Raw genomic sequence first — 25,808 nt, forward strand, 5'->3', positions numbered from 1 at the left:
AGGAATTAACTCTGGATGCTCTGCACTTAACCACTGCGACTCAGGCTCCTGGATGCAGGTTTGGGGTGCTGGTGACGGGGCAGAGGCTGCAGGGACCAGCCCTGGGATGTCACCCAGCAGCACGTGGTGCTGTGGGACCCCCTGGCAGTGACAGGTCCCCCCAGCACAGCTCCCTTCCAGGGGACCATCAGGTTCAGCCCAGGCCACCTCAAGTGAGGGGAACTAGAGATGAATCCTTATTTTTGCTTTCTAGGAAAGCTGTGGTCCACTGGCCATCCATGAGAGCAGATGGGTGTTCACCCACAAGGCAGTTCCTGCTCCCAAACAGCTCGGACGAGGGACAGGAGGAACATGCTGGGGTGAAGGCACTGGGATTTCTCATCCCCCAGCACAGCTCTGCAGCCACCCAACAACCCATCTTGTCAGAAAACTCAGCTAAAAACCAGCCAGGGAAAAGACAGGAGCAGCAGATTCCTCACCAGCCCCACTCCCAAACCCAACAGCTCAAACCCCAGGGCCACGCTCTGCACCAGCAGCACTTTCCCACAGCCCTGTCCCTTCCACCAGCTCCCTCCACACAGCTTTTACTTCAATGAGACATGATTTTTTGTCCTGGTGTTTGTGAAGAAAAAAGCCAACCCACTCTGGCTCCTGAGGCTCATCCCACCCCTCAGAGGCACCAGGAGAGCAGCAGCTCCATCCCCTGATCCAGGACCACTCCGTGCCCTGGGCAGCTGTTCCAGCTCTTCCTCCACTTCAGTCCCACCTGAGGCTCCACCACAGAGCACAGCTGAGCCTGGAGGGCCCACTGAGGATTTGGGAAGCTCAGGTACAGGTTTGAGCAATTCTGCACCTCTGAAAAATCATTAATCCACATCCCAAAGAGCTGGAGATGTTCCACTACTCACACAGACCATGAAGCCAAGCAGCATCACCCCCCAAAACAAACCTCCAGCTCCTTCCTCTCCATCAACAGTGATTTAATTTTTCCCTGCTAGCCCACACATGGGGGACAATATTCAGCTTTTAATTATGCATTGAACAAGACCCCCACATTTTCATAGCAGAGATAAAACCCTGAGAAGAAGGATTAAGGTCTGAAGACTGAGTCCCTGTAAAACTGTGGCTAAACCTGTGCCACAAAGGGATCCCAGCCTCTCTTTTTTTAAGAAGAGCTGAATGTGGACCCTTTGAGCTTTAATTTCTTTTCCATTCTGGCCAGTAAAAGGCATTTCTCAGTCACAGCAGCAATGAATACCAGGGACAGGGATGATGAATGTCTTCTCACAGGAGGAGCAGCAGCCTCTGGGACCCACCAGCAGTAACTGGCTGCTCCTCATCAGCTTATTACAGTTTTAAAATCCAGTATTACTACATTAAGAGGATCTTGTCAAATAAACACTGCACACATCAGAGCCATAAGGACTCAGGTCCAATATGGAATTACTAATTCAGGACTTCTACTGGAGTAGACTTTGGGTATATTTGGCACAGGGAAGGCAGAAACAGCCTGGGCAGCCTTCAGCCTCCTGGTTGTACCAGTAACACCACGAGAAACCAGCTGATGCCTCTACCACTGTCTTGACACCCACAGAAAAGGGTGTCCAGCCAGTTCCACTGCTTAAGCAACACCTCAGAACACCTCCATGTCCCACCACCTCCACAGATGATCCATAAAGCAGCCAGGTGATTCATTTCGGGCTCTGCTTGCAGGATCAAGATCTTGCTCCTCACTGGCAAGGAAACCCGAGGCCTGTGGGCTGGGGAAGCTCCACCTAAGCCTCTGAGGGGTGAGAGTCACCAGCTTGAGTTCAGCTGAGGCACCAAACCCACACAACACCCTCACCCTGCAACAAAACCACGACCTCTGTTTGAGGGGTGCTACAGCCACCCTGCCTTGGCCCCCAGCTCCTTGAGCTCAGTCTGACCCCCCTGGAGCAGCACAGTGGGTGTTCCAGCACCACCACAGGACAAAAACACTTCTCCGCTGCACTGCCCAAAACATCCCTCCAAAAAAAGGCCCCCAGTGATATGTAACCACTCAGGTAACCCAACAACCTTCTCAGGACAAAAGTGAAGCAGCTCTAGCTCAAAAGGCACCACACAAACCCTGCAGCACCTCAGCACCCACAGCAGCACCAGGAGCTCGGCCCCAGCACAGCCCAGCACCTCCTGCCAAGGGACTGCTGGGACTTCCACCCTTAAAATGATAAAATACCATATAACAGACTTTGAAGGAACAAGAATAGAGAACGTGCCACTTACCTGAAGTGCTGGGAGACCACGATTCCTTCAGGAAGAGAGGAAAAACCACACTGAGAGAACCTCAGGAGGCTGCTGAGAAAGGGGAGGGGTTGTGGCCATCCTGCTTTTATAGGGGCTGGGGCAGATGGGCAAACACCAACAGCTGTGTGGGCACAGGAGAAACCCATCAGCTCGTTAATTAGTTCCAACCATGTCCAGCTGCTCCTGCAAACCCTGGCAGGGAAATAACTGATCTTTCCCTGATGGAAGTGCCCTCAACCCACAGGGCTGCTCCAGGTGCCAACTGACAGCCCTCAGGTCAAACCCAGTGCACAGGGAAGGCTCCAGCTGAGCTTGAGACTGTCCAGTGTGGAGTTCAAGAGCTTTGAAGCCCTAAAGCTTCTTTAAAAGAATCCTAAATTTGTATGATTATAAGATTAAAGGGGCAAAATGGGACAGAAAAGGATACTTATTTCATTGCCTCACCCTAAAAATCCTTTTTTATTCTCTTTAAAGCCTTGCTGTCAAAACAAAACTCCAGATTTATTCCTGGGGAAGCACATGAGTAATGAAAAACGAAGCACCGTCAGTGGATTGCACAAGGGAGAGCCCAAAGTTAACCCTCAAATGCATCCTTGGTGCTGTTTTGTCCAGAAGATGGATGAAGTGGATAATGATGGTGCTGTTTTGTCCAGAAGATGGATGAAGTGGATAATGATGGTGCTGCTGCATCAGTGTGTGCACACAAGGAGGAGGAGGAGGAGGAGGAGGAGGACAGGGAGGAAGGCAGCAGCCAGCTTGGGATGTGAATGCAAAACCTTTTGGGAGGTGGTGGGAAATGCCAGGAAAAAGTAAAGGAAATTGGGAGAAGAAGCAAGTCAGCTTTTGGCTGACTCTTCCCAGGTAAAATGAGGATGGTATTATTTAGATTAAAAATCTCCTAAAAAACAGCCCCAAACATAAAAACGGCCTCTTGACTGACCATGTGAAAGTGATACCACAAGGGAGGTGGGTGGTATGGCAGGGCCCACCAAACCCAAGCCAAAAGGGACAAAAAAATCCCTGCAAAGCTCTTGAAAGCTGCTTTAAACAAGAGTGACATGTTTTGACACCGTTCCCTAAGAATGGCTGTAACACAAACAAAAATCCATGACGTCAAGTATTAACAGTGATGCTGCAGGAACTCAACCAATGTGGTCCCAATTAAACATCAAATGTGGTTATAATTTGAAAAACGACTGAGGAAATGTCACGGGGACATTCCTCTGCTCGGGTCTCTCCCAACATCCACCCAGGCCAGTGAGACTCCCTGGGGGATGCAGTCCCCACCTTTTCCCACCCCTGGAAGTGTCCAAGGCCAGGTTGGACGGGGCTTGGAGCAACCTGAGCTAGTGGAAGGTGTCCCTGCCCATGGCAGGGGGTGGGAATGAGATGAGCTTTAAGGTTCCTTCCACCCCAAACCATTCCAGGATTCCAGGATTCCCCATCCTCGCTCAGGAGGGCTTTTGGAGTAGTCAGTTTAGATCCTGTTTTACTCTGACTTTGAGGAGGTCTCATTGCATGTTTTTCTCTGCAAATACAAAGGTGACAAAAACACCCCCTGCAACCTTGAAAGCTGAGGTGCTTCCCAGTCACTGCACTCCAGAGGCTGGGACTTTATGGAAATCAAAGGTACGGGGATTTGGAACACAACTCTAAGACTTGGCAGTGCTGCTCCCTGGCAATAAATAACTTCCCTAACCAAGCCAAGCCAGTGTCCAACCTGCCCCTGGCAGCACGTGGGTGCCCTGTGCTGACAGGGATGGAGTTCAGGCACAAGTCAGCAAAGGGCCTGATTTTATCCAGGATTTCCAGAGTGTAAATCAGCCCAGACAAGCACATTTGCCCAGGACACTTTTTTGGCTGCAACTGCTCCTCAGAGCAAATACATTCTTCCCAAACAATTCTGAATCAGTTTATTGCCTGGACAACAGACTGGGGAGATCTGTGGGACAAAAAAATCTGCACACAACTCATCCAATCCCCTCCTCTGAGTTACTGGAGAGGCTCCTGAAACCCAGACCACGCTCCAACAGAGGATCCACCCAACCAGGCGTTGTCCAAACCCCCTGTTTGTTTCTCAACCATCAAACACGTCTGGGAGGTGTTGGACTCGCAGGCAAGCCCCGTGAAAGGCTGATATTCCAAACTGCTCCTACTGGGCAGATTTGAGGGCACAATAAATTCTGCTTTTCTCTTTGCACTGATGAGCATTAATTTGCACAAAATTTATCATAAACACTCCCCCTCACCATGTCCCACCACATTTTGTGTTATCAGAGACACAGCCCTGAGTGACAACAGCCACAGGAGGCTTTCCCTTCCCCTTATCCAAGTGTTCCCTGGCTCTCCAGCTGTCCTAACTCACCCTCCTCTTGGAGCCAACTGCAGCCTCCCAACTTATTTATTGGCTTCCTGGGGTCCTGGCTGGGATGGGAGACAGAGGGCACCCCTCTGGAACCCCCCCTGACTGTAGAGCACCCCAGCAGACACTGCTGGCCTTCAGTTGGGGGGGGGAAGAAAAAAGACAATTAAATCCCCCCCCATAATGCGAATACTTTATTATCAATGAGTGACTGGTATTAGCTTTTTGTCTGGGTATTAATAATATTTCAAAAAAACCATACATCAAAAATTAGGGCTTTCTCCTATTTTTGCTGTATAATTTTTCTCTTTTTTTTTCTTCTTCTTAAAAAAAAAAAAAAATCTGTATTGAAAGAATTATATAAGCCAAAGTGCATTTTCTGTTTTTTGTCCATATACACATTGCACCATACATAAATAATTACATTGTAAAAATGACTCCATAATTACAAGTATAATATATATTTTCATATAATATATAAAACTTTATATTAAATCTAGGTAGATGATATTTGGGATAGTCTGTGTCTTTTTTTTTTTTTTTTTTTTTGGGGGGGGGGTTTTAATTCCGTGTGTCTTTCCTTTAGTCAGAGGGCCGACCGTTATCGATTGTTGCTGAGTAGGATCTCCAGCCAACACGGGCAGGACGTGATGAACTGTCTGGAGTAACAGGGCCCCCAACCTTTGGCGAAGCTGATCCGGACGCTGTTGGGGTCGTAGGGCCCGTCTGCGTAATCCAGGTCGGCCGTGTGCTGCAGGAGGCAGGACTTCTCATAGTCAAACACCTTGATGGAGTAGCCCGGCATGACCTTGCGCACGATGAGGGTCCTGCAGTTGGGGATGTCCAGTGTCGGGGAGTTGACGAAGATGGGGTGCTCGCTGCGGTTGTAGGCCCACACGCCGTCCGGCTCTTTGCTGAGCAAGATCCCGTAGCCGATTTTACTTCGAGTCCTTCTCACAGTCTCGCTCCTGTTGTCCAGGTTTAGCTGTCCGAGGCAGAAGCCGTTTCCTTGAGGTAGGTCATAGAAGATACTGACAGACTGTTCGTACACTGTGTAGAGGCGGCCGACGCGCGTCCGGTGCTCCCAGTAGGCCACGTTGCACCAATGGCTCCTCTTCACGGCATCGGGCGACGTGCTGGCATCTGTGGGGGCAAGAGAGGACACTCAGGGATTGCTGTGACCACCTGGAAACGACAGGTATGGAGGGGAAGGAAAAGGCTCTTCCCACCCCGTCAGCTTTGCTCACGTGAGAACTGAACTTGTGCTCAACCCCAAATTCATGGTCAATGCTAACTCCGTGCTCTACCCAACATTTGTGTTCAATGCAAAGTCCATCCTCAACCCAAAATTTGTGTTCGGCACAAGCTCCATGCTCTACCCAAAATTCTTGTCCAAGCCAAAGCTTGTATTTAATGCAAAGTTTGTGCTCTACCCAAAATTTGTGTTCAACGCAAGCTCCATGCTCTACCCAAAATTCCTATTCAATATTAACTCCAGGCTCTACCCAAAATTCCTATTCAATATTAACTCCATGCTCTACCCAAAATTCCTATTCAATATTAAGTCCATGCTCTACCCAAAATTCGTGTTCAACACGAACTCCATGCTCTGCCCAAAATTCATGTTGAAACCAAAGCTTGTATTTAACCCCAAGTTTGTGCTCAACTCCAAACCTCTGTTCAACTCAAAACTTGTATTAAACCCCAAGTTTGTGCTCAACCCAAAGATGATGCTCAACCCAAAACTCATGCTTAACCCAAAACTTGTACTCAGCCCGAAGTCCATCTTCAACCCAAAGTTCGTGCTCAACCCAAAACTCATATTTAACCCGAAACTCATATTTAACCCAAAACTTGTACTCAACCCAAAGTCCATCTTCAACCCAAACCTCATCTTCAATTATGTCAAACACCACCAAGACAGATGGCTCAAGCCAAGGCTGATGACCCAACAAGACACCCACCACCCCCCATGGAGCTCAACACATCTTTCTCTCTCAAATTTAATGTTCAGTTCTGTGTCCAGCAGCCAGGACCCCGTGTCCTCCTCAGGATATGTGGATGTCTCTCACCAAGAGCCAGCACAGATCCTGTACCCCTGGTGGTGCACCCTCACTTTCAAAGCCCAGCTTGTGTTGAGCTGAGGCACAGGGATGTCCACAACATGCCTGGATGACTGACCCAACATTATCTCCACTGTGTGAATATTCCTCGACAGTGATGCTGATGTTCCCACAGGGAACATGAAATCTGAGGAAGCATTTCGTGCCAAGGGGGAGTAGCTGCTATGAACTACACATATCCTCCTAAAACCCCAGTGGAAGTCTCTCCAGAAGAGAAATGTCTCTTCTTTCTAGGAATCACATTTGGGGGGGGCAGACACTGTTTAATCCACGATGCCTCCACAATTTATGATGTCTCCAGAAGGAAGACAGGAACTCTCAACCCTGAAAGAACCCCGAAGCGGGCGAATTAACTTCTTGCCAAACATCATTCCTGCTCCTACCACGCCAGCTAACAGAAAAGCAGCCTGGAATTCCAAGCCAGGAGCTCTGCTCCGAGCTCCCTGCCCGGTATTAAGCTCCCTGACAATCCCTCACGCGCCCGCGGCCTGCTGACCCCTGTGCCTCCCTGCCATCATGTCCCATTAACTCACCCATGGGGTGATGCCATTATTTTGCTCCAGAGAGCCCATTGACACACCGGATTTCAGGCACAGCCCCTCCAGCCCTGCTTCTGTTCAGGCTCAAATTACCCCTCCCCATCACCCAGCTCTGAATTAAGCGGCTTTGTTGGATTTAACTGGAGTTGTAACTACACAAATTTAAGGGGAGATGGGGGGAGGGGGTAACTGGGATGTCCACTGCTGTGGGCAGTGCTCACCATCTTGAACCAACCCCTTCACAGGTCACAATTTTGGGAGAGATCATCTCAGTCCCATGGGCAGGGACACCTCCCACTAGACCAGGTTGCTCAGAGACCCATCCATCTTCCACAGCATCCAATTTCCACAGTCATCTTTCCCACACAGATGCTCCAGTGCCTTTCCAAAAGTCTCCTAAGGCACTAAACTTTGCTGTTGTCCCACTCAAGTGATCTGAGGGGGGGGGGCACAGACCAGCTCGGGGCCTTTCATCTGAAGGCTGGTAGCAATTATTGAGCTCTGCATCTGTTTAACCTCCCAACCTCCTCAAAGCCCTCCATGCCCATTAGCTAAGCTGGGCTTGTTATTACATTTTTTAGGAACTACCACTCAGCCCCTGAATTTCCCTTCCAGACACTAAGGATGGGACAACTTCAAAACTCCAGTTTCCCCATCAGCTGAGTTAATCAGGGGAACAGGCAGCAATAAACATTTTAAGAGGTTTTTCCCGTGGTTTACTGCAAATTAACATGTGAAGGGGGAAAGCAAAGCAGGATTCAACCTGTGTCTATCCTACAAGACCATCTCTCTGGCGGTGCCACCAGCCCTGGTGTCATCTCTGCTTTCCAGGAACTGGTGAACATCTTGGCAAAATCATCCATGAAAACAAGGGAAGGCTTTTTTATACCTCCTGCTTTCGTGCATCTGAACTAGCTTTGTTAAAACCACTTCTGTGCAATTCATGGCAGGAGCTTCAGTCCATCCACCCATTCCTTTGTGAATGCATCCCCCTGCCAATGTGCTCCTGATCTCTGTCATCCCATCACAGCTCCTGCCTGGCAGTGCCAGCTCTGCCAGCTCCAGGCACTCCTGGAGATGCCCTGTGCTCCTTCAAACACGTGAGGACATTTGAGGGAACTCCACCTCAAGGAGCGAGAAGTTTCCTTTCCAACCCACCTTTCCTGGCTGGGGGGGGGGGAGAAGAAAGGCTTTAAAATCCACTCACCAGATGCAAAAGCAACCTGCCTGTGGCCCCCAGGCAAACAAATCCCCCAAAAGGAGACCCTAAAAGGCTCATCTGAGAACACTCTGCCTGCACAAAGCTGTCGGGAGGGTCCCTCTTCCAGTGCCGTGGTGGGTTCCTCTCCCTTCTTTCATCTCCCAGTGCACTCAACCAAATCCTGCAAAGATGAACTCACCCCACAGCCCTGACATAAAGCAAGCACTCCAGCAAGCCCCCAGACCAGGGGGGCCTGTGCTGTGTCTCATCCCCTGCCAAGTATTAGTTTCGCCTCCAGCCATCAGCCACTACCACTCCGCAGACAGCAGGGGTGGCCGCCACAGAACCACGTCCTCTGCCTTCTAAATAAATATTCCACTTTTTCCTCCTCTTTTTTCCACCCTGCCCTTAAAGCACAGACAAGAAAATCTGCTTTTTGTTCTTTCCCCCCTCCACACCCTTTCTGCTGGAACAGAGGCGGGCTTGTTAGCTTGCTTTTGGAAGAAAGGAAAATATTTCAGTCCCGTAGTGGTACACGATGTGTTTTTAACAACTATCATTGTAGGCAGCTACAACTTCTAGCAGCTCCACTGAGGGTGGAGTCAGGGCTATCTCCTCCATCAAAGCCACCTCCATCCATCAGATGGAAGGGCTGAAACTCCAGCTTGTGTTTACTCCTTCCTCCGCTGCAGCGATGCCTCGCAGCAGACCCATCCAAAAGGGAATTCAAACAATTTTAAGATTAAAAAAACAAGATAGGAGAATCAAACCCAGAATTTAATGGGAAAAGAGCCTTGCACAGCTCGGGGTCTGGGAATAAATGCAAAGAGCAAACACTGTAAATCTCCTGGTGCGAGCAGCACCGCTGCTGTCGCTCCCTGCCGAGCGCGGAGGTAAAGAAAATAACTTGAGGTTTGAGACTATTTGTGATTTGACAGCGTTTTATGCCAGTAAAGTTCAAAGCAGTGCATGAAGAGAGAAAAGAAAGATGCCTTTTTCCAAAACAAAAACGCTGCACAGTCCCACTGCTTGAAGCTGCACTTAAAAGCAGGATGGAAAACATGGGCAGATCACGAAAGACGTGAAATAAATAGCTGTGATTCAACGCCCCGGCTCTTCCAAAGCCACCAAAGCTCCTCTCAGCAGGTCAAATGGCCCCCACGACGTATGGCTGCGAGGAAGGTCTTCTCAAAACACATTTAAGAGGCGCCCACGGGGAAGACCAGGCCCGTAAAAAATAAATCAGTGCGCTCTCAGAACGTGACAGGGGCTTGAACGCACAGCTGGGCACCTGGAGATGAAGTGGGACAGTCAGAAGTGTTCCCACATGTCCCCTCCTCCTGTCTTTCTGTGTCACAGGGCAGCCTCACACTCAGTTACATCCTTTCTCAACGTCTTTCCATGCAGTTTTATCCCACTTTAGACTCCATTAGGTCCATGCTCAGATCTATTTTTACACTGCCCAACACACAGGAGCAGGGAAGGTTATAACCATACACAGGTCACTGTGAGCAAGGTCCAGATAAAAAGCCCAGCACAAAGAACACACACATTTCCCAAAAATCTATTAACAGTTCACCAGGGAGCCATCAGTTACAATAATTCCCCCATTAATACCCTTGGAAACAAGCTCCAGGGTAAGGAACGGGTTAAAACCTTCCACGGCAGAAATGGAATTTTTATGGCCCTGGGTTAAAAAAAAAAAAAAAAAAGAAATTAATTGTCAATCTGCCCCAGCAAAGCTCACAACCATTTCGGTTAAGCCAATATACTTAAAATACCTCTGCCTTACAAGTTCCAGCTGGAATGTGTCACTGTGCCCCCCCAGAGCCCCCACGCTGCAACCACAGCACGAGCCCCAGAGGATGGGGAGGAGCTGAACGTTGTCCCCAGCACAGGGGTCCCCACACAGATGCCCTGGGGACACAAACTGGTCACCTTCCATCTGTCCATGCTCACTGGGAGTGGGACTCTGCAGGCACCTCGCCACCCTTGCAGGAGTTGGTGAGTCCTGTCTTGGCCAGCAGCTCTTTGTCGGCCCATGGGAGCAACCCAGTGTTGGTTTCAATACATATATTTAAGGGAACATCCCAATTCCATGAGCAAACGGAGGCAGGAGCTGGGCTGCCACCCTGAGGTGGCCCTGGAGACACCAGAGGGAGCAGAAGGTTCTCCACAAGGAAGGCATGGAAAGTCTTGATGAGGACAAGGACAATTCAGTCCCCCTTTCAAATTTCTTTTTGTTTCTCCAGTGAAGCAAGAAACTGGGTATCACAGCAGGACAATGGACTCATGTGAGGAGAAGGCAGTTGGGTGCAAGCAGGAGGCTGGTCAGCCCTCATCTTCCCCCTGAACCTTGTCCTTAAATCCCAGAATTAACAGAGGATCCTTCAGTGTCCCAGCTTTCACCAAAGAAAACCTCTCCCTGGTTCAGAGAGGCCCTGCAAAGCTGACACCAGCTCCCCAGCCGACGACCAAAGGGACACCCAGCTGGACCTTCCCAGGCTGCAGAGCACTAAACTCTCTCCCAAACTTCTGGTTTACTCCACTGAGACGTGTGGATTGAGCCCAGCCCGTATCTCCACTCCAAAACAAGAATGTGATTTTATATTACAATTAATCTGGTGTCGTGGTGGGTGCTCCCAACTCCTCCAACCTCAGCACCGCTGATGGCACATTCCTCACGTTGGACGTGGCTGTTGTGCAGCCATGGACATGAGTCCATGGCTCCCTCATCCCACAAAAACCACCAGCAAGGAAAGACAGCTGGAAAGAGCCCTCGCTGCCACTGGATCCACCACGGAGGATCCACCATCCTGCTCCTCCTCTTCCAGCCTTTCCCGTGGAGCAGAGCTCTGCTGCTCCCCATCCTCCTCCGTCAGCCCGTTCAATTTGTTAACCCAGTAGATGATTAACTCAGAAGAACACTTGCACTGGGTTAATTAATTAAATTAGTTCCAAAAAGGGTCTGACGAGCACCAGAGCCCGGTGGAAGAGGTGTGTGGAGAGGCCTGGGGGGAAAGGGGGACATTTCCATGGCAGCCCAAGAAACAAAAGCAACACAGGACAGGAGCCAATGCCAAGAATGAGGATGAAAACTATTTTCTCTGCATAAAAGAAACCACTCTGCAAAATCATCAGCTCATGCTAATTTTTTTTTTTTTTTATATCCTTCAAAGAAAAACACATGCCATGTTTAGTTCTGCCCGGAAATTTGGAAGTCATCATCAGTTAGGGCATTTTCAAGCTAAATTCAAGGAGTTTGCTTCTAATGTACCTTCTCTGGCCACTAAATCCACAGTCCAGAACATGATTTTAAGGTATTTTAACAGGTTCCCCCCCCCACCAGCTCCCCTGGTTTACAAAGCTCTTTTCAGCCAAGGGGTGAAAAGACTAGAAAGTAAGAAAACTGGAAAAACCCAACTCAGGGATTTTTCAGTGACATTTTAATGTGTTACTCCTAAATGCCAATGTTTTCAGAGATTTAGGTGATTTTTTTATTTGAGTCTCCATCTAATCTGAGCTCCTCTTGCTTTCACAGGCACATTCATCTCTCTCCAGGCCCTGGGCTGTGCACGTAACCACCTTGGACCTGGCATGTCCAAGCCAACACAACAACGTAAATACACCTTCAAAAGGAGTCCAAAAGGGAACCACCTCCCCTGGCTGCCACTTCTCAAAGCACCAGACCTGTCAGCAACCACAGCCTGGCTGAGACTCCTCCACTGCTGGAAACCAGCCCTGGGTTAGTCCGAGCCCAGCAAATCCCGGGGTCGTGTCTGGCATCTCCGTGAGAGCCCGTTGTGTCCTCGCCCCGTGCCTCAACCAGCTGGAAAAACGGGGAGGAAAACGAGCTGGTGGAAAACACAGGGGATGAGGTGGGGGGAAGGGAAGGTCCCCACGAATTGATTTGCTGTAAAATCCAGAGGTTTGGTGAAAATCTTCTGAGCGTCGTCTAGTCGGGGTTGGTTTTTGCCTTCCAGCTGGGAAGGCACCGACTCCACTTGGAGGGGAGAAGGCTCATTCCCAAGTGTCCTCCACAGGGCAGGACTGCCAGGGTGAGGGATGCCAGGACAAAGAAAGGGGGGGAAAAAAAAATCCCCTTTTTCCACGTTTAGGTTGCGAACTCGCACATATTCAGCTCCTCCAAACAACCATGTGTGCAATCCCTTTTTTGTTGGTTTTTTTTTTATCCCCAGAGCCTGGAAAAAGCTGAGAAACAGGGAGAAATCACCCCATAAATCACCCTGTGGCAGATTTCCCTGCTGTGATGTCCAAGGCTCCCTCCCCTGCGCCGCTCCCGCCTGGCCCTGCGCCAGCCCACGCCGGTAATTAATCCGGGGGCCGCCTGCTGCAATCCCAGAGGTTGGGATGGCCAAATCCCAGGGGACCTCCCGAGCTCTCCTCTGCCTTTCAAACCTGTGAACCCATTTCGGCTTTGCAGAGGAATTTTAGGTGCTCAGAAATCCCCCCTGGTGCCCTGGGGGAGGGAGATAATCCGCCCAGTGACCAGAGCTTGCGGCACACGGAGCATCCCAGAGGCTCTGGGAAATGGGATAAATATAAATAATCATGGTTTTCGCTCACGGAGGAGTTTCGGCTGAGGCTTCAAAGCATTTTAAAAGCAGAAACTAATTAGTAGGTCCCTCTGAAGAGAAACAGGAATAACACCCCTCTCCACCTCCATCGAGCCTCTTGGGCAGAGCACGTTGGGTGCTGGAGCTGAGCCTGGGAATCACCTCAGCACAGGGTGATGGTCCAGAGGCTGCACCCAAACCAAAGCCCTGCCTGGTTCACACCACCATTAAGTCATGGAACCATTAAGGGGGGAAAGCACCTCTAATGAAGGGCTTTCTGTCACAATGGAGGGGGCACTGAGGTGAAGGAGTTTTGGGAAGCCAGGTGCCAGGTGGAAGTTTTGGGAAGTTTTGGTAAGTTTCCCAGTTTTGGGAAGCCAGGTGAGTCGGTGAGGACATCACACAGAATATGCCAAACTGGAGGCACCCACAAGGATCATCGAGTCCAACTGCTGGCCCTGCACAGGACCATCCCCAAGAGTCACACCCTGTGCCTGGGAGCATTGTCCAAACACTTCCTGAGCTCTGTCTGGCTTGGTGCTGTGCCCACTGCCCTGGGGAGCCTGTTCCAGCTGCAGGGATGCTCCTGGAGATGCTCGAGCCTCCTCATTTTCCACACTTGTTAAGAACATGGGAACATCCCTGGCAGCAGCAGGACCACTAACCCTGCCCAGGATGCCTTTTTTCATCCAGCTGTTAGACAATCCAAGGGCAATGAACTCCTCCAAACCAGGAGGGCTGTCTCACCACCCCCAGCACAGCCCCAGCCCCAAATTTTGCTCAGCTCCCTCTTTTAACAACCCAAATGTGCCCTTTCCAGAGGGCAATGTCCATCTTCCCCTACACAAGGCCTCCTTCAGATGTCCCAGCTGATCACACAAAACCCTCTTCCCCAAACACCAGCAAAGCTGGGAACTTGGGGCTTGGGAGCTCACACAGGAAGGACACAGGACACCAAGCAGGCTGTGGCTGCAGCAGCTCTGCCGTGTTTTTCTGGTTTCCTAACCAGAAAACAAGCGGAGATGCTTCCCTGGGAGGCAAACCAAAGCAATACCAACCAAAACACCACCCTCAGATACGTTCTGAGAGCCTGCCTTGTGCTCCAGCCCAAGCTGTTCCCTCGGGAGCGGGATCTCGCCCTGCTATCCCCCCTCCATGGGATTTACGCCTGAGAACGAGCTGCTGGGTTGCAGAGATGACGTGAGAGGGCTGAAAAAACCCAAGGCCACCCTGATTTCTCCGCGGCGAGGACGCGGCGCAGGCACGGCAGCACCCGAGGGGAGACCGAGGCAGATGTGTGTCGGCTCCATGCCAACCCCACTGCAAGTATCAAGGACTGGGAAAGCTTTAGGAAACTATCACCGACCTGCAAAACAACCTGCAACGGAGGAGGCTCCCTGGGGGCCCACAAGCAGGAGCCCAACAAATATTTTTCTCCATCCAGGCTGGGAATGAGCTGCTTGGCTCCTCCTTGGGTGCAGAGTCCGGTGCCGGGCACAAGAGCTTGGCCTGGGAGCTCTGGGAGAACAAAAATCTCGGGCTTTCAACCCAATCCCCTGCCAGGGGTTTCATCCCAGCCCCCAAACCGGCTGTGGGTCCTCTATTCCAACCAAACCCCTCCCTCCAAAAGGGCTCCACCGTTGATGCCTCCCCTCATCTGATAATTCTCCCCCAGCGAGCCCAAAAAAAGGCGCTGCTTTTTTCCAGCGTGGTATCAGGGCCCTCACATATATGGGAAGCAGACAGGGGCTGAGTGGAATGGAAAGTCAGGCTTTGTTCTCGCTGGCCAAAGCCCAAGATCCTGCTCCTGATAAAGCTCTCCCGAGCCTCTCTGTCTGAGCAGGCACCGGGATCGGGGAGTCACGGCTCCACCGGGATCAGGGAGTCACGACGCCCACGGATCCTTCAAGTCCTCGCTAGTGGAGGATTTGCCAAAGTTTTACAGGGAATTAAAGGATTTTGGGTGCCAGCGTGGCCTTTGCGAGGAAACAATCGCTCTGGTGTGCCAGCCAACTTGGTCATGCCGAAGGGATAAACCTGAAGGGATAAACCTGCACAGGGAGGTCTCCGAGCTCTTATCTGATGGAGAGGGATTAAAAGCAATGGGGATGGGGTCGGTGGGAGTAGCTGTGGGAAGAGCCTGGTGGGAGGCATCCAGCCAGGCAGAGGCAGGTCCTGCAGGGCTGGAAGGAGCCCAGGGATGGCTCCTGCCCTCCTGCTCGCACCAGCATGTCAGCAGAGCCGTGGCCAGGCTGGAGAACGTGCCCAGGGCTGCGTGTGTGATGTGCACCCACTCAGCAGATCTCCCGATAGCTGGGTCATGTATTTATGTGTAAACAGCTTCTGGGGCTATTCCAGTCCTCACTCCACTCACAACTGCTCGTGGCCAGCATCCACGGGCTCTTACTCCCACTTAAAGTCAAGACTAAACAATGATTTAAGCATCTTGGGATGTAAGCCCCACAGTTGGTCCCTCACATCCCCAGTGGAAGCAGCAAGGATGTGCTGGCATCTCAGGATCTACACCGCTGGGAATGCCATGGATAACAACCCTTGTGCCATGGAGGGGCCCTTTTCTGGAAAATCCACAAATGAGCAACCCAGAGAAGTGGATGCAGCACAGGACACTCATTTGTGCTAAGCTGGGATAAGATCACCCCCAAAGACCAAACAGACCTTGCCTCAGAATCATAAAATTGTTAAGGCTGGACCTGTAAGATCACTGAGTCCATCTGTCTTGTTTTATACTCCCAGGAATGGTGCTGTAAAAGCTATTAAAATGCAGATAAATGGCAAGAAAATTTGTGTAAAGCATAAGCAGGGGATGGGGAAGGAAAATCAATGTATTTGCATGAAATCCAGAACATTCAGGAGCATCACTGGAGCCCTGAGAGGCAGCAACTGAGAATGTGGCCTCTGAAAGTCCCCATCTTTCAGTGTCACCTCCCAAATGACCAGATTCCTAACCCTGGACTTGCCCATGGAGAGTGGAGGTGACTCACACTAATTACCCTCCCTGGCTAAGAAGGACTTGTTTTCATTTCTAAAAACCACAGTTTCGTTAAAAAAAAAAAAAAGGGAGGGAAACAGGGAAATGCCAAAATACACACAGAACTCCATGGAATACATCCTGTCCTGCTGCACTAATACAAAACCCAGACACCCCAATACTCCAGCTTCACTCAGGATGTTCAAAGAGAAAAGGATTAATGAGTTGTCAGAGAATCCCAGGATGGTTTGGGTTGGATGGGACCTTAAACTCATCCAGTTCCACCCCCTGCCATGGGCAGGGACACCTTCCACTAGCCCAGGTTGCTCCAAGCCCCGCCCAACCTGGCCTTGGACACTTCCAGGGATGGGGCAGCCACAGATTCTCTGGGAAACCTGTGCCAGGGCCTCCCCACCCTCACAGGGAAGAGTTTATTCCCAATATCCCATCTAGCCCTGCCCTCTGGCAGCAGGAAGCCATTCCCCCTTGTGCTGTCAGCCCATGCTATAACATGAGTTATATTCCACGTATTTATTCCACAGCCAGTGGAATCCTTTGGATTAAAAACCCTCCCACCTTTGTAGGACAAGCCTCATCTTTCTTTGAGGGCAGCTGAATTTTCAAGCTAAAAATAACCTTTTCAGGACTGGTCTACACAGGGTTTGTGGCTGCAACTCCTCCATGAGGAGGGATGAAAGCACAGGCCCTCAGAAACTCTGCAAATTAAGCACCAAAGCAAACGACCTTCCCATGGAGAGGAAAAGGGGAAGGAGAGCAGGTCAGGCTCTTTGTAAATCAAGGACAGGGAGATTAACAGAGCATGTGAACGCATCGTTATGGCTTAATGAGTTCAACACTGCACACCCTCCACAGCTCTGCAAGAGGAATATCAGATTCCTCCAGGGAACTCCATTTGACAAAATAAAGTAAGGCATACTGGGGGGAACTACACTGGGAATTGTACATTAAAAAGGCAGCCTGTCACCAGCCTAAACCAGACCCATTTCTCTTCCTCATTCTATATATAACACATATATAAAGAACCCCCTGCACAAACCCTGAAGAATAACTGAGTGTAAAACCAGGGGCAGACGCTTCGCAGAAATACATTCACAAAGCTCCAATGAGCAACACAAATTCCCCCTTTTGGACAACTTTGGCTCATTATTGCAACATTTCACACTATTTCTGTGGATGATGTGGAAGCCTCATGGTTTGCATGAGGTACAAACAAATATCAACGTTATAAACTCTGTCAGGTTCTGCACCAGAATCCTTAAATTGTTAAAAATAGGAAAGAAACTGCACAGTTCACATATTTTATAAAGCTGGGTTAAATCAACATCTGCAAAAAATATCCCCGTTAAACGAAATAGCAGGATTTCATTAAGTAAATTGCAAGTTGGCAAAAATTCTGAAAGAAAGGGAAAAAGCCACAGCCAGCCCTGTAATTTAAACCTTATTTTAACTGTGACAGCATGACTGCAAGAGGCTGCATTTCCAAAGGAAAAAATAAAGTTTAAAAAAAGTACCTGTTCCCCCTGCACCCCACCTCGGTGTCTGCAGTCATTACCCTAACGAGCTGTTCTGCAGGGAGAGGAAGAGGGAGCAGGAAATGCTCCCACCCCAGAGTTCTCTCTATCAGATCTTCAAAATCCAGGACTTTCCATCGTGGGAGCACCCAGGGGCTGCGTGGTGGGGGTGGGTGATGGGTGACAGTGTCTGTGGAGCTCAGGTACATCCCAGTGAGGCTGCAGCCCCCCTTCCACGGAGCCAGCCCTGCTCCTGGAAGCTGAGCAGCTGAAATCCGGGAGGAGACGGCTGCGGATCTGAGAAACAGCTCAGTCTGGGTGACACTTCATCACTTTGGATGTTTTAAACACATCCTGCCCCCCTGCACAAGCCCGGGGGCCAGCCAGGGGCCAGGGCCGTCTGTGGTCCTGCATGGGTGTCCATCGGGGTGGGTGCCACGGGAAGGGTGGGTGGCAGGAATTGGGCTCCTCAGAATACGCTGAGCTGGGAGGGATCCACGAGGATCATCCAGTCCAACCCTTATCCCTGCACAGGCCCATCCCCAAGAGTCACACCCTGTGCCCCAGAGTATCAGCCAAATGGTCCTAGAGCTCTGGTAGCCTTGGGGCTGTGCCCACTGCCCTGGGGAGCCTGGGCAGTGCCCAAACCACCCTCGGGGAAGTCCCTGAAGGGACAGGATGCGTGTCCTACCAAGCAGGACATCAGTGCTCACCCCAGGGAGCTGCTTCTGGGGTCTCCTCTGTGTTTTAGGGTGGTTGTGGCACCATGTGCCCAAATTCAGGGCAAACCTCAGCCCTGGGGCAGGCAGGGCACTGCCTGCCCTTCCAGCCAGTTTTCCAAACCTGCTGAGTGCCTTTCCTGGTCGGGGTGACTCAGGAGGGCTGGGCTGGGCTGTGTGGGGACACTCTGCTCTTCCCACAGCGCCAGCCAAGGCCTCTGCGGGAGCCATCCCTGCAGGGAACAGGGACAGGGACACCCCAGAGGGCACCTCCTCCAGGGCAACACCCAGCACTCGGGGCCCAACTTTTAGCTCTGGAACTACAGCAACTACAATTTCCCACCCAAAAGCTCTGCACGTCCCAGGGAAATCACCTGGAAGCAGCACCCTGGGATCAGTGAAATCCCTCCTCAGGCACGAACTGACTCTGTTTGCTTTGCAAAGAATTGCAAAACCTCAAAACAAAACGTGAAAAGAGCAGCCCTGATACGCAAACTCGGGCGCTGAAGAGGAGCCCTTTCACAAAAAAGCCCAATTATTTGCTTTCAACGTTTTGGCTTCGCTGTTTTTCCTGGCGCTTACGACACCGGAGTTATTTTGAAGGGCTGTTTGCTCCACGAGGAGCCGAGCAAACAGCGATCCCATTTCCTCTCGGATCTAAACATCCGTTTGCCGTGCGAGCAGGAGGAAAAAAAAACCCAAAGCCCGAGTGCCTCAGGAAGCACAAGGAAAGGGGTGGTGGGTGCTGGTGGGGAGGAGCAGGCAGCACCCACCCCCTGCTCTTCACACTGCAAGGCTTCCCTTATCTCTGTCCAAGGGGTATCCATCCCATGCCGGCCTGAAAGGAAAGGGAATGGCCATTCCAAGGGCGCTGGGATGCTCTCCTTGAAGCACACCAAGCAAAGGCTGGACCCTCACATCCTCCTTAACATGCCCATGGAGGTTGGACTAGATGGCCTCCAAAGGTCCCTTTCAACCCATTCCATTCTAGGATTCCAGGCCTGCACTCACAGCAGGATGGAGCGATTCCTGAGGGTGGAAATCCAAGCAATCCCACAGCCTGCTGCTGGATGAAGCAAGAAATAAAAGCTGCACGGACCCCTCACAGCACAGTGGAGATGCAGCATCACCAGAGCCTTGTAAAATTAAATCTGGGAGCAAAGGAAAGGTGGTTGTCCTGGGGGAAGTGCAAGGCAAAGAAGGACGTGGAGCTGCTGGAGCAGATCCAGAGGAGGCCATGGAGATGCTCCCAGGGCTGGACCCCCTCTGGAGCCAGGCTGGGAGAGCTGGGGGGGGTTCACCTGGAGGAGAGAAGGATCCAGGGAGACCTGAGAGCCACTTCTGGTGCCTAAAGTGGCTCCAGAAGAGCTGGAGAGGGACTGGGGACAAGGGATGGAGGGACAGGACAAAATGGAATGGCTTCCCACTGCCAGAGGGCAGGGGTAGATGGGATATTGGGAAGAAATCCTCCCAGCTACTCTTTCCACCCTTCAGTGAGCGAAGGGCCAGCTCGCCGTCATGTTCCTAAATTTCCTGGCTTTTGAGGATACAGGCCAGGTCATTAACATTATTTATAGGTTCCTGTGTATGAGTTTCCATTTGTTTGCCTGCTTAAAACCAGTTAGGTGAAAAAAAAAAACAAAACAAAACAAAACGCCACCAAGGCAATTCCTGGAGGTCAGACAGTTAAAAACCCCTCACGGCCATGGTCTGATGGACCCAAAGGATCAGCAGCTCCTTTAGAGACATAACTGCTTCCTTAAATGCTTATTGTGTAAATATTTAAGCTACTTTATAAAACTTTTACAATGTACTTAGGAAGCATAAATCTCCCCACCGGAGCACGGCAGGCCATCGGCGCGGCGCACGCTCAGCCGGGTTTAAGAACACAAACAGGGACATTTCCAATGCTAATGCTGGACCCAAGGGGCCCTGAGGTCACAGTCTCAGGAAAAAAAGAATTACTAAAGCTAATCCCCTCGGTTCACCCCAAAACGGAACGCTGGTTACACGCACTGGTCATCGCAATAGAGCGACTCCGGCGACGCCGGGTTTAAAGGTAATAAAATATTGATGTTATGGGTGCAGTCCTAAGATTTTTCTCTTCCAAATGCAGCACCAGGTTTAACATCATACAGGCAAAAATTAAGGAATTAAAAAATAATCCACCAGTACACACCCACTGTAACAATTAAATGGTTCTTTTCCAATGCCACGTGGCAGGTCTGAAGCCGAGCCCAATTCCTTGCGGCCCAGTTCTGCCTCCCTCACCAGTACAAAGGTCTGCAACCAAACCAGTGCCAAGCACCCAGCCCAGCTGCTCTCGTGGTGATATCTGGGGAGATGCACTTCCCAGAGGTGAATATTCCCTTGCATTAGGGGAAAAAACCCCACGTGCTGGCTGCCACATCTGTATCCAGGGCGGTTTCCATACGGAAAGCCGTGCAGCTTTACGAGATTTGCTTGGACACAGCGTTTCCCAGCTCCAATTCTCCAAATAAATGAGATCTTTTTATGAGAAAATAACATGTTTAGGAGCTTTTCCCCCAAAACAGCTTCTTTGCTGTAACCGAGGTGTGTTTGAGGCAACAACAACAAACGGAACGAGGGAACTGGAAGTTTATTCCCTTTGCAAAGCACAGCTTGCTGTTGTATATGATGAAGTGCAACAGAAAGTCCGGAAAAAACTTGGATGGGAGTTCAAACAGTGATGTCTTAAAGATGAAAGCGCGCTCTTCGATTAAATGTTTAAATAAAGTTTTCTCCTACTAAATCATTTAAACATTTTCGCATTCCTTGCATTTCTAGAAGTGCCTTTCGCTTTTAATTTATTGTCATAACCCAGTGCCCTCAGAAAGCCACCAAGGCCACTTGAGGCAACCTGTTTGCAAAAGGGAAAGTTCTTTCAGGACAGTAAAAATTCAGGATGAACAGGGCAGGCTGAGTCTTATTCTCCACCCCTCACTTATTCTCCAACCACCATCATATTTTCCTCTTCTTCTTACAAATAAATCCTTCCATGCTGCACATGGGCACAGCCAGGTTCTGCTCCAAATATTGACCAGAAATTCAAAGTAACTCAACTGACTTCACCGTGGTTGTATTTAGACAGCTGAAACTCGGAGCAGAAACTGGCCTGCAATTCAAATTGTCTTTTTTAGAAGCTCTTGGGCTGCTCCAGTGGTGCTGTCAGTGATGAGGTCAGCCTTACTCATCGGGACATGGAGCACAGCTCTGCCACCAGTGCCCTCAAACAGCTCCAAGAAGACAAAACTCTGAAGTCCTTGAGCTTGTTGAGAAGGTACAACTCATGCAACCATGAAGACCAACACTCCAGACCTGCCCTCTCCCAGCCTCTGCTACAAGGCTTCAAGGAATGAGGAACTACAGAGAGATCCAGAACAAATGGGGATTAAACTTGCCATGAGTCAATTTAAGAGTAGAAACACTGGCAAGACTTCTACTGCAGTAGCAGAGGAATGCAAACCTGAATTTCTCTTAAGATAGAGCCTGATAAACATAACGTGCTTTCCAAAGGCAGAACGTAGCTGGGATAAGTCACCCAGTACACTGTGACCAGCCCTGATGCTCTTATTCCCTTGTAAATCCATCAGGAAGGAAAAAAAAAACAACCACCCAGGCCCAAGGGGACATTATTCTTCCCGAATCCCGAGTCCTGCTCATGGCTCCGGGTACCCTGGTGGTTCCATCCCCGCTGCTCTGCACTGAACCTCTCCCCGGGAGCTCGCGGGGCTGTTTGGTTAACACGGCCCCGCATAAAACTCCCTATTTACTTTGGCACCATTCACTCCGAAGGCCCTAAAACCCAAATAAAGTCCATTCCCCTCTCTGTGTATCCCCAGCTATTGACGCTGCTCATGAGCAATTTGCAAAACCAAACAACGGGCGCGTTGTGTAATGGGGCTGGAAAAACAATCAGGAAGGGGCTGGGGATGTGCTCGCAGGTTCCCGCCGGGGAGGCTGGAAGGGGCGGCAGCCCAGGAAGAGATTACAAGAAATTCAACTTTTCCTCTGATAACAACAGGGGCTGTTTTCCGCCCGTGACATCAGGCTCCCCAGTTTCTGTGGAACACCGGAGAGAGCCCGGCGCCGAGGGAAGTCACGGAGGACTCTCCTGGTTGTCTCAGTGGCCAACACGCTGCATTTCCCCCTTTTGAAAAACAGATATTCTTTTCCCTTTCACTTTGCCTCCCAACCACCCAAATCCTCTCCCCTGGCTGGGCTGACCAAAGGATAAATCACAGCATCTCAGGTCCACGGGAGCAAGCCCAAACCTTGGTGCCTGCATACTTTTGGGAACAACTTATGTGACCACCAGGGAGGTGGTGGAGTCACTGCCCCTGGAGGTGTTTAAGAAGAGACTGGATGTGGCACTCAGTGCTGTGGTCTGGCAGACAAGGTGATGTTGGATTTGATGATCTCAGAGGTCTTTTCAACTTAGTTGATTCTGCGACTTCCTTTACCTCTTTTCCATAAAGAGAAGATGAACTGTGCCCTGCAAGTAGCTCTTTCTCCCCTCTGACTGAAGTTAAATACCTAAAAGAACACCTCAGACATGGACATCTGTATTAATCTAAGATTAAGTGCAAGAACTGCTCCCAAACACCGTCAAAATGACCCCAAAAATGATCAGGTCTTTAATTACATGCAAAAGCAACATCTACTAAGAGAACTCAAACGTGCCATCCTCCTGGAATACTCTGGATAGGAACTGGAGCTGGAAATGGACTGGGAATATAAACACATTAGTGGATCCTTCCACCTGCAGACATAAAATTGATGTGTAATTGGTGGCATTTAGCTACACCTACGGAACTGAGGGATGTCTGCAGCACCTTCCAGTGCTGCTAAAAACAAAGCAACTCCCCAAAGCCTTGGAGAAGGTCAGTGAGACCTCATCCTGATGGTCTTTAACAGCTACAGCGCCCCAGCTCTGCAAAAACCAGAGGCTGATACAGGTTTAAACGAACTATTTAGAGGAACCAGGGGCTGAAAAGGCACAAAGCTTTGGTGTGCAGGAGATGGCCAAGTTACAATTCATTTTCATGTGTCCATTATTCCAGAATCAATTGTTTAAATAAGAACTGCCACAAACTTCTCTTGCAGCAGGAAGGACTCTGTGAAGGAGGACCCATCCCAGCCACCACTGGGTCTCTGCTCAGCACAAAAAGGGTTTCCCTTCCATGTGCAACGTAGAAGGCAGAGCAACAACTCTATTTTAGCCCTGTTGCTATGAAAGATGGCTACAAAAATAAGTCCTGCTTGTCCCCTCCCTTAGGCACATCCCTGCCCTGCTCCTCCTGGCAGCACAGGCTGGTATCAGGGTGAGCAGAGCACAGCCCCACACTCCTGCCTCTGGCCAAATTTACCTGGTTTAAGGTTTCCTTACAAACCTCAAAACATAAATACGTCCCTAATTCTGCTGGGGGAGCTGAGCCAAGTTTCTGGCAAGGCTGTGCTTAGGACTGAAACAAGGGGGGAGAAAAACCTCAGCGGTTTTGACCCAAAACCAAGACTCCCCCCCTGAATTTGGCAGCTCCCACTGATTTTTATTTTGTCTCAAAACTCAGGGCTTAAATATTTGAGGAAGGGGGGATTTTCAGAGCCCTGCAAGACACCCAGCTCCCTATCTGACACTGGACAGCTCGATGGACGTGCTACAGCTCTCCAATGCAAAGACAAGGAAATCAGAGCTTTCGATGCAGCAGAAACCCCAAAGACATGGGAGCCTGTTCCTGAGCCCTCCCTGCAAATCCCATCCATGCCCAGAGACAAGCTAGGAAGGGCAGCAGTCGGAGGCTGCACACAAATATAGCTGCAGGCATCTTTCCGATGGCTGCAAAGCCGAGTTTAAAAGCAGGATGTTTGGCTGAGCTGCTCTTCCCTCAAATAAACACCCACGACCTCACTCAAACAGAGAGGCACTGCTCTGGGAGCACTCGAGTCACTGCCTTTCCAAACACCCAGCCTTGATTTCCCCCCTTGCTGGGGGAATGCCACCGGGCTGGGTGGCACCTCGGGAAGGGGGTGATGGGCAGAGCTCTCCCCAAGGGGCACCCTGGCACACGAAGGGAAGAGTTCTCTCATCACCCCTTCCTCAGAGAGCTGCTGGGTTGAGCTGCTCAGAAAAATCCTGCTTCAGAAGCTCTGAAATGTTGAATTGTTGAGAATTTCTCCCCACATCACGTTCTGCTGAATTGTACCACAGGGAAGCAATCCAAGGGATCCAAGGGTGAGCTGATGCTTCCAGTCTGGGAGTGTATCTGCATCCAACACTCACTGATGCCTTTGTAGTGTGGAGGCCACCAAATCTCCAGTGTATACAACTGCACCACTCCCACCAGAGCATCAGGAGACACAGTCCCACCCTTGTACCATCACCTGACCCGGGATAAGGACACAGCACTTTGGAAAACCATTTCTGCTGCCTGCACGGTACGTGCCCTACACACTGTTTCAGCTATTCATGTGATCAAGGCATTACATGCAACTTAAAAGGAGAAATAAGGAATAAAAGCTCCAAGATGAGTCTGTGCTGCTTCCCTCAGGTGGCTGCTCTCACCCAGGCACTGGGGAAATGCTCCTTCCCTCTGTTAAGGCAATAAACCCCCACAGGTACCTCACCACCATCCTGGGGCACTGAAGGATGGATGTGAGGAGGAGTTCTGGTACTTCCTGCAGCAGACACATGTGAGTTGTTAATGCCTGAACCAACTTCACTCACTTGCCTGCCTTGAAAGCATCCTCTGAATGCCTAAAACCTTCCTAGGTGTTTGAACAACGTAAAACACAACTCAAAATCCCAGTGGATGCTTCCTGTGCTCAACACCCACCAAACACTCAAACCAAGGGATCTGCACCAACACAGCCTGACCCATCAAAGATCTTAAGAAACAAATAAGCATCACGTTTTAACAAACTTCTCTGTGATGGCCAGAGGTGGCCAAGCCACGGCAGCAAGCTGGGAAGCCGTGTGGCACATCCCACATTCTGGTCCTCCCTCTACATCCTTCACAGGTGACGCTCCGAGGTGGGACGGCCCCAAAACCAGCCCCAAACCCCAAGAGTACAAACCCCATCTGTTCAAAGAGGAGAGAGCCAGGAGGAAAAGCATTTTGGAGGCTGGTGGAGAGGCAGGAGGCAGCGGAGCCGCGGGGGCTGAGCCCGCCCTGGCCCCGCGCGGTGCCAGCTTCGCCCTCGCCCGGCCCCCGCACTCAGCTGGCTCCTGCTCCGAGGGGAAATCGCTTTGGAAGCCAGCTGGTTCTCATTGAGAGCCTGCAGGGAAGGGGAGAGGGAGAAGGAGGGGCGAGAGAACCAGGATTAAAATAATATTGTGTCGAAATCTCAATGAGAGGGAGAGAAGGGGGAAGAGGAGAGGAACGAGAGTTTTCTGCAAGGCGGCGATGGAGCGGCGGCGATCCAGCCCACAGCTGATCCGGGATTATCTGCTGGCTCCCAG

General features: G+C 50.5%; 1 protein-coding gene across 1 annotated transcript in view; it reads right to left on the reverse strand.

Annotated features, from left to right (window-relative positions):
- Positions 1-4,845: 4,845 nt before the first annotated feature.
- The window catches only part of SMAD6 (SMAD family member 6), a 40,991-nt gene continuing 20,028 nt past the window's right edge, over positions 4,846-25,808 (reverse strand). Inside the window, exon 4 of the mRNA XM_027714699.2 lies at positions 4,846-5,791. Coding sequence (XP_027570500.1) covers positions 5,250-5,791 — 542 coding nt within the window. The 3' untranslated portion in view covers positions 4,846-5,249. The remainder of the gene's footprint in view (positions 5,792-25,808) is intronic.

The sequence above is a fragment of the Pipra filicauda genome, unplaced genomic scaffold (genome assembly GCF_003945595.2).
Source record: "Pipra filicauda isolate LSUMZ 115617 unplaced genomic scaffold, ASM394559v2 scaffold70_size2993248_pilon, whole genome shotgun sequence".
Taxonomy (NCBI): Eukaryota; Metazoa; Chordata; class Aves; order Passeriformes; family Pipridae; genus Pipra; species Pipra filicauda.